The following is an 18,920-nucleotide window of genomic DNA, read 5'->3' on the forward strand; positions in this document are numbered from 1 at the left end:
AAAGCGTTTAAGCCTTGGCGTAGGCCTGCGCTCTCTGAGTGCTCTTGCTCTTAATGTGTTGTTGGCATCAGACAAACCCTTTTCAAAGTGACTTGGGTGATCCCCTGACTTTTACTTGAGTGCCATCATCAGGGCAGAATTTAAAATGATTAAATATTATAATGTGCAGCCAAAAGCTATATCAAGATATAACTTTGGTGTAGTTTATGGGTATAAGACGCCCAAGCCAAAAACACACAAGAAAGCATTTAATTTTGCGCTTAATTCTGTTAACATGAGTAAAGGACATGAGAGACTGATGGAGCAGCTTCACTGGAACAAATTAACACCACACTCCAGAGGTTTGGACGTACCCTAATATCTTAGCTGGTGGGTAATAGTCGGCCTGAAGAGGACAACGTGGTGAGAGTGTCTTACTGAAGCTGTAGATAGTCATTGGAGTTAAGCCTCCTGAGCAGGTCGGACACAGCTCGTCTCACCTCCAACGTATGACTTCTGTGAACTCAACACGTAATGCACAACAAGAAATAGCGATCCTGAAGCCAGAGAAACCTTGATGGCCTTTCAATAATTCACTCAGCTCTCCTGAAACAGTGTAACACTTACCCCTATGCCTGCGTAGCCTGGGACCCTCTCCATCAACCACAACCCAACAAACACACACATACTACATAAGCCATGTTCCGATGCTCAATACTGACTGTAGCATGGCGTCAAACCAGTGCAGCGACAACGAACGATGACATCGAACGTGACACAACAGACCACAAAGGAGGTCATCCAGCAGCTCGGTCTGTGGCTGGTTGTCTCCACAAGACATTAAGTTTTGCATGAGAGTGAAGGTGATGAAGAAACACCGGGAGCAGGGGAGTGGTGCTTTTCTGCCGCCCAATCAGCTGACTGTTGTGAGTGGCACCGGTCTAGCTCCACCCACACTGCACCGTAAAAAAATGCAACGCGACTAGGGCTGGTTCTTTTGAATCAGAAACGCAAGAAAATACAAGCCAGAGAAAGTCTGGGTGTTCTGTGGTGAGAGGGTTTTCCTTTAGTAGCCAACGGAGGGCGTTCATGGTTTCCAATATGTTATAAGGAGGAAGATTTAGTATAAAACATTTAAAATACAGACGTTTGTACATTTGCTATTCAGAAAGTGAGCACCCCTGTATGCATCTGTGCTGTCAGGTCAAACAACGACATTACGCTTTGTCCCAAATGTTTGAAAAGCTTTCATCAGTCCAAACAATGTTGATTTTGACAACAGTAACGACGATGATGAGACGTGTGGATTTGTCTGGCCTTAATGACACTGCTGAGACTAACTGTTTCCTAAATTAACTGAGGGTAATGAAATATTTAGCTTCACAGCCAGAAACGGCTCAACTTCGCAGTGACAGCCCCGAATGTTTGAAAGCTATGTGCGGTTGTGGTTTCCCAGAGATGTTGGCACAGGAACACACACGTTATACAGTCTGTGTATTAAATACATGTTGTCTGTCGCTGATATGTCGGTGGTGACAGGCCTGACTACAGACTCCTCGGGGAAATCAGTCCACTTCCTGTTGTATCAAAGGCATTGGAGGTGGAGGAATTAAGGTGCGTGTGTGTTGGAGACAGGAAGATATAAAGTGCTGCTCTACATTTACTTAGTCACAGGTTCCTCTGTGAGAAACAGGTCTGAGCGACACGGCACCTGTCACTGCTGATGTGATGTGAGAAATCAATACACTTCACATAGTTTTTAATTATTTATTTAGTTTTATAAATATTTAAGATGACATTTGCACATAGTGAAGGGAAGCTTGGCTGTGATTTGTTTGAAAAAATATATATAGTTAAGGACTAACTTACCAATCACAGTGTCCTTTATTTTAAGGGCAATGTCAGTTTAAGGATACAATCATTCTGAAGACACAAAGTAAGACACAACATGCTGTCATGCTGCAGCCGCAGATGATAAATAGCAACAGACATAAAGAACATTATTTTTGGTAGTGTGAAGGATGTTTTTTCAGTAATCTGTCCATTATTTTCTGGAATAATTAATAATTTGTTTGGCTCATAAAATGTAGAAAAAATGTGGATCAGTGGATTTCAGTTTTAATGACTTCTTTGTCAAATGGAACAAAGAAACCAGAAAATGTTCACATTTAAAAAGCTGGAAAATCTGAAAACCTGAGTTAAATATCATAAAACCCTTCCAAAACTGAATAGTTGACAATCAATTTAGTCATTTACAGTTCTAGTCAATTCAGTTTTATTTGTATAGCGCCAATTTATAACTTACATTATCTCAAGGCACTTTAAATAAAAAAACAGAAATAAATCCAATGTACAATCATATCTGCCTCGACAGGTTGGGGTAGGAGAGAGGAGAGAATGGAGTAGTGAAGGAGAGGTGGGTGGAGAATGAAAAGGGTAGAGATTTATAGTCCTGCACCTAAAAATCTGTCCTTTACATTACAAATCAGATAAATGATTGGTGTTGTCCACAGTAGGTGAGTGAACAGTGAAATAATCTTAGTCATGAAAACTGTCACATCATCCAGAGGAGTCCAATGTACAAATGTGGTGAGTCACTTTGAACCAAACCATGTTAAAAAAAACAAACAGCAGTTCCACTGGGACATGAACCACACTGAACGCATCACTGAGAGCTCCGGACCCCTCACCCAGGCTGCATATGACCTATAGACAACACACATGACAAATAATCAACTATTCTTTGTTTCTCTTCAAATGCCATCAGCAGGAGGCCACACAGCCCTGACACCAGATCACAGCAGCAGCAAAATGGTAAAACCCCAAGAGTCCAGCTCCTGCTGAGCTGAACATTTCATCTCTGCTCTGACAAGTGAAAAGACTGTTAGTTTTTTGCTACTGTAACCGTCTTTCTTACACCAAAGGTCCAGTAACGACAACCTCTGACATTTTAATACACAGACCGTGGCATTGGAAACGCTTGGAAGACACAAACTGAAAATGTGACTCGTTAATCTGTCTTTTCAACATGTGCACGTACCTCATCTGGTTTACATGGTCCGTTTGTCCAACTCGGGCTAATCCTGCGGAGATGGACCATGAAAAGTCACCAGCATTCTTATCGCAGCTGCAGGAGGATGAGGGCAGAGGTGCGCGGCGCATGGGACTGCGGCGGAACTTCTCCAACAATGAGCCGGAGTCCAGAGCGCACGGAGCCGCCAGGAGGACGCGGCGCTCCCGCCGTACGTGGGACCAGCAGACTGGAGGTCAGAGAGAGGAGGACCGTGGGGACAGACACGATCAGAGGACACCGAAACAGTGCAGCGACAGGCGCAATCATGCAGGTACGGACAGTGGCAACCGTGCAGGACGAGCGCCTTTTACGCGCATGTAAAAGCTGTGAAACGGCCTTTACCTTAACACACCGCGGTGGTCTTTCTTCTCAAGAAAGACAAAAAGGACTACGAAGAGACACGAAATCACTGAAATACATCCAACAAGTGATGAACGAGAAGGCAAAATGACGGAGAGCGCGGATGGACAGACTGGATGAGCGGAGGCAGTGGGAGGAGAGGAGAGGAGGAGACGCCCCTCATCACACTCACTGCCTCCCCTACAAAAGTAACATATGCAGAAAAATTGACTCATTCATCAGTTGTTGTGCGCATTTTTGAAGACTTGCAAACCAAATCCTTTCCTATTTATCTTTCTAAATCTTAAAATCATTTAAGGTCCACTGTGTGACATGCAGGGAGGGTTTATTGGCAGAAATGGTATATATGTATGTTTGTACATCTGTACACTTGCTTTAAAGTAGTATAAGAGTTTATACTTGTACTTCAGGCAACGGCCTTTGCTTTACAGAGGACACACATCTTGTTTCTACAGGAGCTCTGGTTTCCACCCAGTGGAACATTTCAGGACATTTCCATTTCTTGTGTTTTCATAAGGAATAGTACCAAAAACAAGCCCCAACCGTTCCATTAGGGGTACCAGAGCTGATAGGGGCGACAGAAAAGTCCAAAGTCTATTCTCATATAAAGGTCGACGTATTGTTGAAACAAGCAGCCACAAACCGAGAAGGAAAAAAAAACCGAGCTGCTGGATGTCCTCCTTTGTTGTGTGCTGTTTCACGCTCAGCGTCTTAGTCTTCCGCTGTCATCGCAGCGGTACATCGCACTACGTATCTCACTGACATGTCCATACGGCACAGCACACGCCAACCCTAACAATTAAAGGTACTGTTCTTAGTCAATAAGCAAGCTTGAACCATGCAGGGCTTTACTGTTCCAAACCGTACCGTATTGTTCCGTGATGGAAACATTGCAACAGACACACCAGCTAAAGCATGCATCGTCTATATTGAAGGACACAAACAAATAAAACCACCAGTTCTCTGATATGCTTTAATTGTCAATTAAAATCATAATAAAATCAATCACATAATTTCCTGCTCAGAGGCAAACTCGTAGGAACCAGTGAACTTCAGTAACAGATAATCCTATAGGAGAAATGTCACCCATACATTAGATCATAAATAAGGTGCAGTGTAACATCTTCATCGTCATACTTCACATAATGAAGTAGAATATAAGCTGCTGTCGTGTCACTGAAAGGCAGCAGGTCACCGATGATCACTGCACAAACTGTAATGAGGTAAAGAAAATAAATGACTTAATTCCTCATGGTGACGGTTGGCTCAGGATCCTCCCATTAGAGGAGGAGGCTGGGCAATGTGCTTGTGGTGTACACCGGCCCCCACCCCCCCACCCCACCCCAAACACAGACCACTGAGCTACAGTAATTGATTTGCCCTCAATCACTGGTCCCTTAATCTACTTACTGTTGCAAGCCAGTCCACGCAAAATATCGACAGGGAGGGGAGAGGCCCGGGCTGACCAAACACAACTGTGACACTCACTGGTTTGTACTGTTACAACCGAGAAGAGACGAGGGTGGTGACGATCACATGGCGTCAACAAGACCGACCAGACTGAACGATATAAAGGAGCAGACCTTCTTTTTGTTTTGGTAGAACGTGTCGCAAAAGTGGCGTTCAATAGGAGAAATCAAAGTGGTTTCACCTTCATGAACCTGTGAAGAAAAGCAGCTGAGCTGAAATGTGACCCTTGTTCATATTTAAGAACATCTTATGAAGCTTTTAACATGTGCAGATTTCTGTTTCACTGAAAATTTAGCATAAAATAATATAAAACCAATTCTATGCTGCAATCCGTTTAAATATACATATATATATGTATGTATATATATCTGAGAGAAGATATAGATAGAAACAGCAGCTTGTGCACATGATAGTTTAACGCTACTGAGCAGAGATAAAGCTGCAGCAAATGCTGGCTGTACAGCTTCATACTTCATCTGTGTTCATTCAGAGAGAAAACTCCCTTCACTGCCGCGGGAAACAAAATTACCCTGAGCTGCTCAAAATACAGACAAAGATAGTGTCACGCAGCAGGCGTCTTTACTGTGAAACTCAATCACTGGCACAAAATGGTTTCAGTGCTGCGAAATAACTGAATGTAAGTGTCCTAAACCTTTCTGTCCAATCAAACCAAATAACTGCCACAGATACAATTGTAGAAATAAGTTGTTGTTGTTGTTACAAGACAGAATTGCTTCAGTGTTCTTTGTAATATTCTCTATAGTTTAATGAGTGTTGCATTTATAAACAGTTGAAAGTAAATTATTTGCAAATGCAGAAGCAATTTTCAGTAATAGCAACAAAGAAAATTTTTTTATTTAAAAGTTGTAAAGGGGTAGTTAGACATTTAGAATTCATTATTTTATCCCTTTGCTCAGTAAGATTGACACCCCAAAAACTAACAACAAAAGGTAACAAAGGTATTTTGTGTGTGTGTGTGTGTGTTGGTTTAATCCAGTTAAATACAGTGTCATTGGTGCTGATATGACGGGAACTGTGCTCAATCCCACTGACAACACAACTCAAAGACAAACATGTAGTTTGCTTTGCACCCTTTAAAAATGTATGTTCAGAGACGGACGCACAATCACAGTGACAGCCAATCACAGCTTCTCCATTCTCAACTTTAAAAAACACCAAGTCTGTCAATCAGCTCCAGCAGAAGACACAGGTCTTTATGGTCATTATACAAAAAGTACAACGGAATTATACGCAGTTAGTGTTAGTTTTTGGCGAGTCAATTCCTAATAAATAGACCAGTGTATAAATAAATCTAAATATAGAATTATATTTAGGCTGTACTCACTTCAGCTCTAGCTGCAGGTCGACTACATCATACATATGATCATACTAGAGATATGCACAGTGCATTTTGCCAGAACGTTGGTGTAAATGATTTAAGTGATGGTGCAGTGAACTGCCCTGACGCCAGACCACATCAGAGTCTCGGATCACTGTCAGTCAGCAGTGACTGTTCCTCTGTGTGCATGAGACCACACTTACTACATTATTGTCTTTACTGCTAAGACTGGAAACACAAGTGCAAAAAGCTCAGCGTTGTATAAAAACAAAAACCTTTACCTTTGGAAGATCGACAAGAACCAGAGAACCGAGATCCAGAACGCAACCATTTATTTCAACGAGTGCACAAACGGACGAGATAAACTTCAGCTTGTTGGCATTCTTCTCCTGCTCTGCCTGACAAACTATCCATTACTCTGATGAGCTTCAGCCACAGTCTCAGTCAAGTTCAACACGGAGACAAGACAAAAAGAAACCGCTCGACAAGGACACAGTTAAACTCACTGTGCAGGGAGGGACTTATTTTAAATGTAGGTTTACATGTTTTACAATAGCAACTGTGCTTAAAAGAAGACTAAGACCTTATCTTACATCTATCACACCTATTTATTTCTCCTATATTATTCATTATGAATCTCTGTCAAAGTCAAAAAAGATAATATAAGAATTAATAATAAATAAGTATAAAATCCACAGTTGCACCGACAGTGTTTGATTGACAGGTTGGTTCTGGAAAGTGTTGAAAAACACTGAAATAGTGCGACTGTTTTCTGCAGAATCTAATAACACAGTGTGCTGCACCTGAACCAGACTGAGTGCAGTGAACATGCAGCTACATAAAAGATTGAAGCACATATGGTTCTGTATGCATGCACACACACACACACACGTTTGCGCTTCATTCATAGTGAGGACCCTTATAGACATAATGCATTCCCTAGCCCCTTACCCTAACCTTAACCATCGCAACTAATTGCCTAACCTTAGCCTTTACCCTAACCCTAAAAAAAACTATAAAGTGAGGATGTCCTCACTCTGTATGGTGTATATGATTTTTGGTCCTCACAAAGCCACAAATACATGAACACACACACAAAAACACAGGCCTTCACGAAGTATATTAAGAGGGAGCAGTATCTCTATGGCAACCTGGGGAGGAAGAGGTCACTGTGTGTGTGTATGTGTGACAACAAAGCTAATGCTATTTCCTGTGCTGGGAAGCTGCTCTGACTTGATGTTTATCTGGACTTGACTTTCCCTGACAGTTTAGGCTCGTGTTTCTCCATCTGTGTCCAAACTGAACAGAGTTTATATGTCAAAGTTCTCCGTTTTACTTGTTTTGTAAAAAGAATTAAAAAAAAAATGTTTGTTGTTTTCTGTTGGACAGCAGGTCACCAGGGCTACAGATGTTATGCTACATGCTACACACCTAACAACTGTTGTAAGCCTCACAACTGGATGAACATTGATTATACACTACTGTACATTAATGTGGAGAAGTTATTTTGAAAATGTAAGAGGTTCAAATTTCCACTGAACTCAAAACACTAACTCCACCACGTGTGGGGAACCGCGTTAAAAAAAGGTAATATAAAACCACAGAGCAGAAAAAGGCTCTCAGATTAATAAATAACGCAGGATATAGAGACCACACACATTAACTCTTCTTAGAAAATACAAGCTGTGAATTATCCAGATTTGATTCAGTTTAAAATAAAATTGTTTTCAGAGAGAGAATATAAGGGAATATCATTAAGAGGGAAACTCAATTTAAAAATGCATTGTGTCACAACCACCTTAAAAAGTATGTGTGTCTTAATCTACTGGGGTTAAATCATGGAACAAAATAAATAAAAATGAAGAACAGCAGGTTAATCCAGGACGGTAACAACAGTGTTTTAAGCCAGAAATATTGTTGTGAATTGTAGTAGATAGTTGGAGAAAAGGTGAAGTAGTCATTAAATTGAGTTGTGGATAGGAACATATAAGTTTATACCTCTGCCTACTCCTTTTCATACATGTGGCGAGAAGGAAACATAAATGTGTTACGTAAAAATAAATGTGTGAATATTGAACATGTTTGAAATGTGCCAGGAAAGTGGAGACTGACCTTGAGTCTCTGTTACTCATGCAGTAAGTAGCCAAATCCATACAGCTCTCTTGTTTTCATCTTAGGCTTGAAAACGAGCTGGTTGATTGGTGTTGACATGAGGGTTGACCCTCAGGGTTTTTAATTACATATCATGTTCTACTATAAACAGCACTTTCATTTTTTTTTTTTAGTTCATCAGTGTGACTTTATGCACACGATGATTGCTGGTGACATTTTAATTACTTGTGTGCCTGCAAAGAGAAATCTGGAAGAGGAAAGAGGAGGCAAGGAGAAGTTGGAGGGGGTGGAAAGTCGAGGAGCGGATGACAAAGGAGGAGAGATGGGAAGCAGAGAAGGGGACATGGAAGAAATAGAAGAGGACAGAGGAGGTGAGAAAATAAAGGGGAGGTGTGAGGGTGTTGATTGATCATGACTAAGCGTTACACCGCTGACTGTAAGTGAATCCATTCATCAGGTGACCTGCTGCTCCTCATTCACATCTGCTTTCTGTGAACGTAACTTTTCATCGTTTAACCGAAGACAGGCAACACTTTCACAGCAATTCATTATTTATCCAACTCAAGTGCAAATAAGCAACTGTTCAAAACCACAATTAATTAACATAATTGTGTGAAATATAGGCCTGGCGTTGATTAAAAAAAAATTGTTTTTTTATGCATTGTCAATAGGGACCGCAACAATGATTAGTAAAAATGCTTAATTAGTAAAAATGCTTAATTTTAGTCGAACATGGACCGACTCTCTGCTCTCCAAGCACCAAACACACCAGGCGCAGGTTACGCGTCCAGCCCAGATTCTGGAAACATGCGCTAAGAGTGCACGTTTGGTGCACAGTGGACAGCGCTTGTGCGAACTGAACTTATGCCCCACCAGTAGGTGCAGATACACCAGGCTGAAAAAAGACGGTACATGTTTCACCATCGGGTGACCTGTACCCTCACCCGATGGTGAAGTGGGATAATACAGGACCCTGACGCACGAGTATAACAGGGTTTGCAATACGCGACGCGCACTGCGGCATGTGTACGGAAGTATACCACAGGCTTAAGAGTGTTGGCTGACAGAGCCCATTTTCAGATGAAGGCTGCAGTATACAAATGTTACACTGCTTCTTCATAATGATCAAACAAGCAGAATTATAACATCAAGAGAAAAATAAAAATAAAAATTACATTACACTCACTCACTGGTGGATTAGTCGTGACTGAGACGTGCGGGTGCTGACAAGATCGTTCCCAGTCACAAATCACTAATACACGCATGTCGACCCTTAATAATAATAAAAAAAAAGCCATAACCACAATTGTTCCCTATCAATATTTAATAAGTTGGTGAAACCTAACAACTGTATCTAATTAATCCAACCTGACTACAAAATTTACTGCACCTGCCATTAAAGTAAGCATTCAATAATGCGGTCACTGTGAAGTACCTTGAGATTTGGCAGAATTACTGATCCTAAAAGTGCTGTTGTCCTTAATCCAAATGCATTTATCATTACAGCTATGCATCTGCAGAGGGCAGACCGCTGCTGTCTGTCCGGTGACGTTGTCTATATGAATGAGCGCGTGCCTGCTCGTACCAGATATGATGTATAGCCGACTGTCCTTTGTTGTACAAATCCTGATTAATACACAACAGGGACTGAATGAGTATGGAGAAGTGAAGGGCTTTAACTACAGAGATACACTGTACTTTCTAGAGGGCAAACACAGACACATCAGAAGTATCTTCCTACTATGCATATTAAATTAATATTTTTGTAAGGTTTTACAAAATAAACACATTGAAGCACCCAGTAAAGTTTTTGTGTGATCACAAAAGGTGGACGAGGAGAGGAAAAAACACAGGATACAAGACAGAGAAGAGTAGAAGAGGTCTATGGGAACAAACAAAACCCAGCAATGGTGCATATTGTCTCTGTTGTCACTGAGCGTGGCAGTTTGATGCATTACATTGCTGGACCAAAGACAATTCTGCGAATGTGGACAGCCTGGCGTATCTGCATATCGATTATTTGTGGCTGCCATAAATACAGTTTAATGGAACTGTCAGTGTGTGCCATTGCATATAAACTGAGCCTGGAGCTCAGCTGCTGCTGGCTAACAATACAGGCCAAATCTGCACCTGTAGTGGAGAGCATGTGTGGAACCTATATTGAATGTAGTCAGTGGGTGTGTGAGAAAGTCTAATGCTTACTTTATACACTTATTTTTCAAATCTGTCATGCAATAAAAATCTGGAGTTGAAAATAATAAAGGGAGTAAAGGGTTTTGTAATTGATCAACAACCTTGTAAATTCCTGCAGCAAAAACAATACCAATACTCGTTTCTCCTGTTAATTATCTGCATTTCATTTTCATCATCACATCTTTTTCCAACAGCAAATCCTGATCCTATAGAAATGTCAACACCCGAAGGATCTCATTGTCAGTAAGGACCAGTTCCTTGCATTGTTTAAATTGATAATGCATGACTGCCTCAATATTAAATATTTGAGTTTCTATATTAATGGCATTCGGCTTTTACTGTAGAACACTCTATATTACACTTTATATTATAGAATATTTACAGTGTAAAAAAGGTATTTTGTATTCTAATGCCAAATGTTATGCTATTTACCATTTAGATTAATTAATGCAAGTCTAATCTTAGGTGCAACCAACACCCAGGTCATAGACTGGTACCAGGCCACAATAATCCATAGGAAAAGGGTTACTGTGGACATGTACCTTTTAATTAAATATTACACATAAATGTAAAATAATTTACAAGTCGCAAACCAAATTAAACCTCCACAGCAGCCTGGACATTACAAACCCATCGCACCCGTTGCAAAATTAACCATCATTTAGAAGTCTTGAGAATATTTATTATCATTTTAAAACTGCATACATGTTTTCCTGGATATGTCCCAGTACACTGACTTTTCAAACCAGCAGACTATGTCCATTCTTACATAAAGTCTATGGGTATACCAGACTGATTGTCCTGAAACCCAGAGTTCCTGAACGAGAGATTGACTCACCACAAATTAACGAGAATGTTCAATCATAAGGGGGGGGCCGTTAAGGTCGAGGTGATGCATGAAGAATTAATTAGTTTAACTCCTCTCCCTGTATCCCTTTGTCCTGTGTCCAACAGGCAGCTCTTCTCTGCCTCAAGGGTTTCTTGAAGGCCTCAATTTATTCATCAAGCCATAAATTTGAGTGGCAGGACGCTGGAATGATGCATCCGCTTTTAAATGAAGGCACAATGTAAAAAAAACTCAACTACAAGTGCCGGCCTCGACAGTGACGACTGTAATGCATAAGGCCCCCTCATGTCACCTACATTCTATTCATATTTGTACCTTTAAACTGGGTACATGCCCTAAAAAGGCTGAATCCTGCTGAATTCTCATAAATCAATATGACAACACATTTTATTAGAGTCCCGATCTAACTGTTTACCTCTCCCCTGGTTGTGGGAACCATGACAACCTTAGAAACACTCTCAGGATTAGACATCGTCTCTCAGTTGTTCTATGTGTCTTCCATTATCTCTCAAGGTTCCTAATGTCCTGTGTTCATTTTGGTTCTATTACTAGACAGTCTAATACTACTGTTTACTGTGTCAACAGGCTACACAAACAATCTTGCCTTGAGAATATTAGCAGCATCTCAACAACACAAAGTGTTGTACATGTCAGAATTAGTGGAAGTTTGGAGTTGGATTTGACAAAAAAAACTTAAAGAAGCAGAGCTCGTCTGTTGAAAAACTAGTGAATGTATGAATACAGCAGTTAAGACTTTAGAGAAAGGGATAGGAAAATAAAGGATCCATTCTTAACATATTTTATCTCTGCCCAGATGAGAGTGACTTCACATTCTAATTCTCATGTACAGAGTTGGTGCTCACATCCAAACCCTCCCAAATCTCTATTAGGATGCACACATGGAAATCCAAACGCACTGACAACATCCAGACAAAACCTAAAATCTACATCCAATAACAGAAGAACATTTTAAATAGAGCAATCTGTCACTGCAAAACAAATAAATCTATAACACATGATACCATACGACTGACTTATTGACAAACTAAACACCTTACAATGTGCAGTTGTTTGCCAGAGGGTGACAACAAAAACAGTAAATGCTGACTAACCAATATCAAATATTCTGCAGTACATCATCATATTTTCACTCCAGTGAATTTTACAAAAGAAAAACTCCAAGAAAAAAAAGGACATTTCTGCTGCAATTCTGTCAATGTCCAATAACCACAACCATAATTAGTATAACCACATACTTAGGCATCATCTTACTCACTCTCAGAAAACATTGCCATATAACAGGTGATAAAACACTCCCCCTGGTGGCCATATTTATGATGCTGCACAGTCAAAACTTGTCCATCTCTGCAGCAGAGAACAGACAGTTAACAACTGCCTGTTTGTGTGAGACCTTACTGATTTGACTACATTTGTTTTGTTGTTTGCCAACTGCTCAGGGCAAAATACTGTGGAAGAAAACCTGGGCGTAAGTACTATAGAGTCAGCAACAGTGGGAGAATAGAATGGTATTATGTGATTCTAACATTTTTTAATGATAAACCTTTGAAATGTAATAGAAAAGCAGCCATTACAGTAGCTATTTTAAATAAAAGTTGTGCTGGAATCATCCTAGTATGAATGAACAGGTAAATAAAATAAAAAAAGTAGAGACAAACATCCTCAACAGTGCCAAAAAGTAATCAAATTAGCTAATCAGCAAGCCAAAGCCTCAGAAACAAACTCAGTCTTCTTGTGACAGTCTAACTGAGGGTGTTTTCTGTAAATCGAGGGCTTCACTCAGCTCAGATGCTCTGCTGCTGTCAGCTGCTAATTCAACTGCAACCACATTACTCTTGTCCTTAATAAGGTTTACAGAGTGTCTGCCTTTCCGAGCCTCAGCCCGTATCAAGCAATGCCCTGCAATGTGCGTGTGCCTTTGTTACAGCATTTTGTGTGTTAGCTTGTAATCAGGAGTATGTGAGTGTGAAGGCCACTCGCGGGTCCTAAAAAAAAAGAGCTGTGTGTGCAGATGTGCTCAATGGTATAATAACTACCATGTATTTAAAACATATTTTGGATGTTTACGATGCAAATAATAAATTACAACTAAGGACGTGTGCTTTTTACTGAATTTATCCAATATGAGGGTTACAAGCCTTCATTGAAAATTGCAAACAGGATTTATTTTGGTTAATTACTGGGTCTGAAACCAGAGGTCTCACTTCACTTGACTGTCCAACAACTGGACCACACAAGTTTGAGCAGCTTTGGTTAAGGATGAGGCATTAAGTTGTGATGATTAAGGTAAGGGAACACCAAACTAAGTGTACAAGGATGCAGTGCACATGCAGGTTTATGCACTTAATTGTGTAGCTGTGCTGGAGTAAGCAGAGGAGCTCTTCTCATCATTAAAAAGCAAATTGGCTAAGCCAGAAAAGACCAGGGAGCTCAGCAGGAACAGGAAACAGACTATTCATCAAAGACTCTTCTTTCTCTTGTAGCCTTTTCAGTTTTAGAGTTTTTCAATTTTTGAGTTCCGGTCTCTCTAGGTTTAAAAAGGTTAAATGCATTATTATACGTGCAGAACATACACAATCTATTCTTGGACAGTTCAATTTACTGTCAGCTCTGCACAGTAACATATGGTTACAACAGACAATGGAGATTGATTTTAAATTGGAAAACAAGATAATCAGTACAAGAGGTGTCATCAAGTTAGCGGGGTGAGGCAAAAATATGGATTCATTTCAAGGGTGAAGGTCACACTGATAATTATGTCAGACAATAGACCGGTGATCAGGGCACACTGGTAAACATGCGTTCAATACTAAGGTCCACTCCTAAAAATGCATGATACACATTGAAATACAAATAAAATTTATTCCCAAAAATAAAATATTTCTCACTATAATGGCATTTTTAAATGTTTTAGTCTTTTCCAGAACATTAATTATATATTATAAAAATCATACAAAATAATAAAGTAAACAGGAAAAAAATGACAATAAAAACATTCTCAAGATTAATCCTCTCTGAAACAGAACAACCATTCTTCTTTTTATATTTTTTTGCATTTGTCTTCTAAGAACAAACAGTAAGACAATTGCAACCATTACATACATACAAAATCAACAGATTCTAACATCATTAAACTGATCTGCATGAGATTAAAATGACACAGATATTTATCTCATGAAAAACGATTTTGAACACTTTATAAATCAAAGCAAAAAATTAAATCCTTGATGACAACCTGAATCATAATTAAGAGATAGAGAGTAAATATTCCTTATTTTGTGACTTGGGTCACTGGAGGCTCAACCTACCTGGACCCAAACAAAGGAAACATGATGCTGGTGCTTCGCTGGTGCAGCAGAGAAACAGGTGCACCTAGACAACAGAATCAAATCAATGTAAATATGACTATTCTGTTAAATATGGCAATGATGCACAGGCCGCATAGTATACATGTATGCACATTTATGTAAATGTCTTGCTGTCATATTATGTTATCTCCACATCTGATGTAGTGACAAGAAGGTTGAGCTCAGTACATAAGCACTTCCTCCTACGATATAATTGAAATTGCTATGTAGCCTTAATACATTAGCTCATGGGTGCTCATGAGTTCTCAGAGTTCACATTCCGATGTTCTGTAGTATTGTCCAGACAGCTGATAGGTACAATGTGAGTAGAACAAGAAAATAAATGTATGCAAGGCACTGAATAACTTGCATCAGGGCTGAGTGAAGGAGAACGCCTTGTGTTTCAACGGAGAAAGTGATTATGGACAGTTAACAAGTGCTGCACATTCTGAAGAATTCTACAGCTGGTTCACACATCTGAACATAAGTAGAATACAACTACTATTATTCCACTCAGCTGACGGATTGTGCAATTGAAACTTCAGAGCCACTGAGCACAGTTCCTCAATGGGGTACAGACTGAGAAGTACAGGGCCCAGTGCCCTGTACAGGACACTGGGCCCCAACGGAGAATTTTTCGTTTGGCTTTTTTTGTGTCACTTCTCAGATTATTGCGTGCAGTAAAACTCAGGCGTGTTAACAATTTTGATGTTTTTTAGTGGTTTGTCTAGCCAACAAATTAAACATACCACTGGGACCTAACAAGGTCACTAATCTTAATCTGGCAACTAACAAAAGCCTGAATCATTTAAACCATAACCTAAAACCTTTAAATGGAGAGGTGGTATAACCTTGGATTTTACAGTGGTTAAGTGTCTCACTCAAAGTTAGTCTAACTGTCTTTATTTATTGTAAGTCACTTTGGATAAAAGCGTCTGCTAAATGACATGTAATGTAATGAGTTGCGGTCTGAGGTTGGACCTGCACCTCCATCTGACAGTGATGTCAGATTATACCAAACACCACTGGAGGTCAGCAAAAACAAGATTCTCAGCTGATGTGACATTATCGTAATAAATAGAAAACAACATAAATGGCATTTTTCAGTTCTGGTCCATACTTTGCAGACACCCCACAAAACAAGCAGAGTACTGACTCTGTGACGGGTAACAAATCTGCTGAGTTGTTACATAGGACTGCAGACAGATATAAGAGAATCATGACAACAGACAAGTGCAGAGTTTGCATTTGTGTGCTCGAGTGTTGTTGTTTCTGCAATGTCGTGTTTTTCAGGGAACCCAGCATACAATTTGTCAGGGCAAATAACAGAAGAAGCAGCAAGAAAAATAACTAGAGACAAGAGTCTACAGGTAACATGGTTAGTGGTTTGATTAATTTGAAGTAACTGCTGAGGATATAATCTGTATGTTTCCACACATATTTTCTAAACATACACACACACACCAATCCTCTAATCTGTCACGCACTAACTCTGGTTTCCATCTTGTGCTTTTATCTGTGTTCGTGCATCTGTGTGCAGCACACTGTCACGCTGCAGTTAGCCGAGAGCGATTAGTAGATAAATCTGCTTGACCCACAGTGGTATGCTTTTTTTCATTAACACTGTACAAGTGGAAGCACGGTGGAACAGCAGTGTATCAATAACAGCACAGAATGCAATGAAAGCAGTTTGTTGGGTCAAATAGCTCTGGTAACAGGTCTAATTGCATCTGTGTCAGGTTCTCAGTGCGGGTACATCCACCACTGCAAGGAGCAGGATGGAAATCAATACGCCCTCTCTGCATCCATGGATGAACTAATTTCATTGAAGGTTTTGTTTCTGTAAAATAGAGTGTGGGGGGGGTGTGCACATGTGTAGGTTGTGGATGTGAAGGTCATTGTATAATCCTATTAGAAAATGTGTCTTACAAGAGAGAAGGGCCTTTGAGTGTAAATGGAGACTCAAGTTCCACAGTGTAATCCTTTAAACTAAGCAATAATTAGACGAATGTGAAGTCTGTATCTTTCCTTTTTTAGAAAAAGAAGAATTCTTTTTTAGCGCACACACACACACCAATTAGTGATCGTGAATTTGTCCCATGGCTTGCTCAGGGGCACCCAGGTCATTGGCCTGTTTTGGGATTGAGCCAGCAACCTTCTGGTTACAAGCCAAATTCCTTTCCTCATCGACATTCTATCAGTAAATAAATAAATAAATATTTTTGCCACAAAAAGGTTAACCTATTACAAACTATGCCCATATAAGTCTATGAGTTTAATGATATGCTTACCACTGAAGCTGAAATGTGCATCACTTGCTAAATTATTCTTTCCCTGGGCCAAAGTCCATCACATCACAGCGTTGTTTTGTGAGTTTGGTGTTTGAAATCTTTCACTGGGGTTTAACAAAGTGACACAAACTTATCAAACAGGACAGCAGTAGACGAGCAGCTCTGATCAGCACTGACTCTGACAGTCCCCATATAACCACACTTGGAAAAATACCTGAACTCTTGTTTAGTATGTACCCTTGAATATATAGCATCCATCTTAAAAAACAAAAAAAGATTGACAGTTTATACCTTGATTGCAATGCTGGATTTGGCCGAGGTAAGGGGTGTGAAGACTCAGTGTCCTAAGGATCGGTGGTGGTCTGACCAACAAAGGGACAGTGACGTTTGACTGATACTTCTCCTTCTCTTGTGTCTGACAGCAGGGGCTGGAATTAAAGCTGGAAGGCGTTGCTTGAGGAGACATTTTTGTCACCTGTAAAATGGAATTGTGTTTTTTATTGGATAAAAACAACTATAATTTATTGCTATCGTTAATGTGCTTGATTTCCTCCCATAAAAATCAACAAATTATACTTCAGCTGAGGTCGTCTTGGTCTGGATCAGATCTGGAGCGGTGAGAGGGGCGGAGGTGGTGGTAGTCGTGTTGGTAGGAGAGGGTTCATTTGTCAAGACCGGGCCTAGTTCATGACAGCTGAGTGCTTGGTCATTTAACACAAAACTTAACGGGTTGGCCCGTGCAGCCTGAACAAGACACAGAAGTAAGACCTCAGCAGCATTTGTGCAGACACTTATTCTGTATTTTCTCCGGAGACAAACAGAATTGTACCATAATCTATTTTGAAATATTTATTCTTTAAACCTATAGGTGCCTGCAGTGAAAAGGGCACTGTGAATCTTTAATGAATTACAACCAGCGTACAATTCTTGAAACAAGATGTTCAAAAAATGCTCTTACATAAGGCTACTCAAATGTTCTCAAAAAGTGCTTAGTATCTGTGTTTTATGAGCAGACCCTCACAATAAATGAATCCCACGTGAGTTAGGACTTTAACATTTCTGCTTAATGCTTAATTTTAATGTTTCCATAAAAGCTCAGACAGTTTATCTGTTTCCGTTTCATCAACAATGTCATACAAAAGCTGACAAAGTGTCAGCATGGCTGTGTGTAATCAGGGTCAGATGGTCATACCTGGGTGTCGGAGCTGACTTCACTGCTCTCTATGAACTCCAGCGCAGGCATCTCTTCCTCTTCTTCCTTAAACACCAAGAAAACATCTTGTGTGCATCACATTTGCAGTAGTGTGTAAAAGTCTTAGGCCACCATTAGATTTGTTGCTTTAGCAAGGCTATAATGACTATACAGTAGAATTATTTCTCAATAACCTTACTGGAACAAATCCAGAAAATACAGGAAGCATGTATGCAGTTTTAAAATAACAGATTCCTAAATTAAATGTTGGTTTTCAATATAAAAAAAAGTTACATCGTAGTACTGTACAAAAGTCAAAATCTGTTTCTGAAATCATTTCCTCTTAAACTGCAAGATTATTACATAGAGGAGCAAAAGAACACGGAACACATCTTGTTTGTCACTATTGAGATTAACTGTATTCATTTTCTTTTATAGTTGCCTTGTTCAGTCCTTGAAAACCAATAGGCATCAGACAGGCAATTGATTGGCTGTCATTTATTGACCAACAAATAGTGTGACCTTCCAACTATTTGACTGTGCATTAAGCAGCAGTGGACTGGCTCCACTACCCTCCAATCCACCTTTCAGCAAGATGATGGGCGAGTTTGATCTGAATGTGTGTTTAGTGCTGCAGTGGTCCTGCAGCACTGACAGTGTGGCTGGTGAGATAAGAGCTATGAACAGGAAAAGAACAAA

At 40.0% G+C, this 18,920-nt stretch overlaps 1 protein-coding gene across 5 annotated transcripts in view; it reads right to left on the reverse strand.

Annotated features, from left to right (window-relative positions):
- The window catches only part of tdrd5 (tudor domain containing 5), a 40,857-nt gene that overhangs the window by 12,813 nt on the left and 9,124 nt on the right, over positions 1–18,920 (reverse strand). For 3 of the 5 annotated variants that reach the window (XM_044044056.1, XM_044044059.1, XM_044044058.1), the window contains 5 exons: positions 18,222–18,287; positions 17,606–17,773; positions 17,321–17,504; positions 14,700–14,763; positions 3,020–3,239 (listed from right to left, as the gene is read on the reverse strand). In XM_044044056.1, coding sequence (XP_043899991.1) covers positions 3,098–3,239; positions 14,700–14,763; positions 17,321–17,504; positions 17,606–17,773; positions 18,222–18,287 — 624 coding nt within the window. In that variant the 3' untranslated portion in view covers positions 3,020–3,097. Of the gene's footprint in view, positions 1–2,351; positions 2,686–3,019; positions 3,240–14,699; positions 14,764–17,320; positions 17,505–17,605; positions 17,774–18,221; positions 18,288–18,920 lie in introns of those variants that run through there. The other 2 variants (XM_044044057.1, XM_044044060.1) reach the window with 2 other exon arrangements.

Source organism: Solea senegalensis, linkage group LG14 (genome assembly GCF_019176455.1).
Source record: "Solea senegalensis isolate Sse05_10M linkage group LG14, IFAPA_SoseM_1, whole genome shotgun sequence".
Taxonomy (NCBI): domain Eukaryota; kingdom Metazoa; phylum Chordata; class Actinopteri; order Pleuronectiformes; family Soleidae; genus Solea; species Solea senegalensis.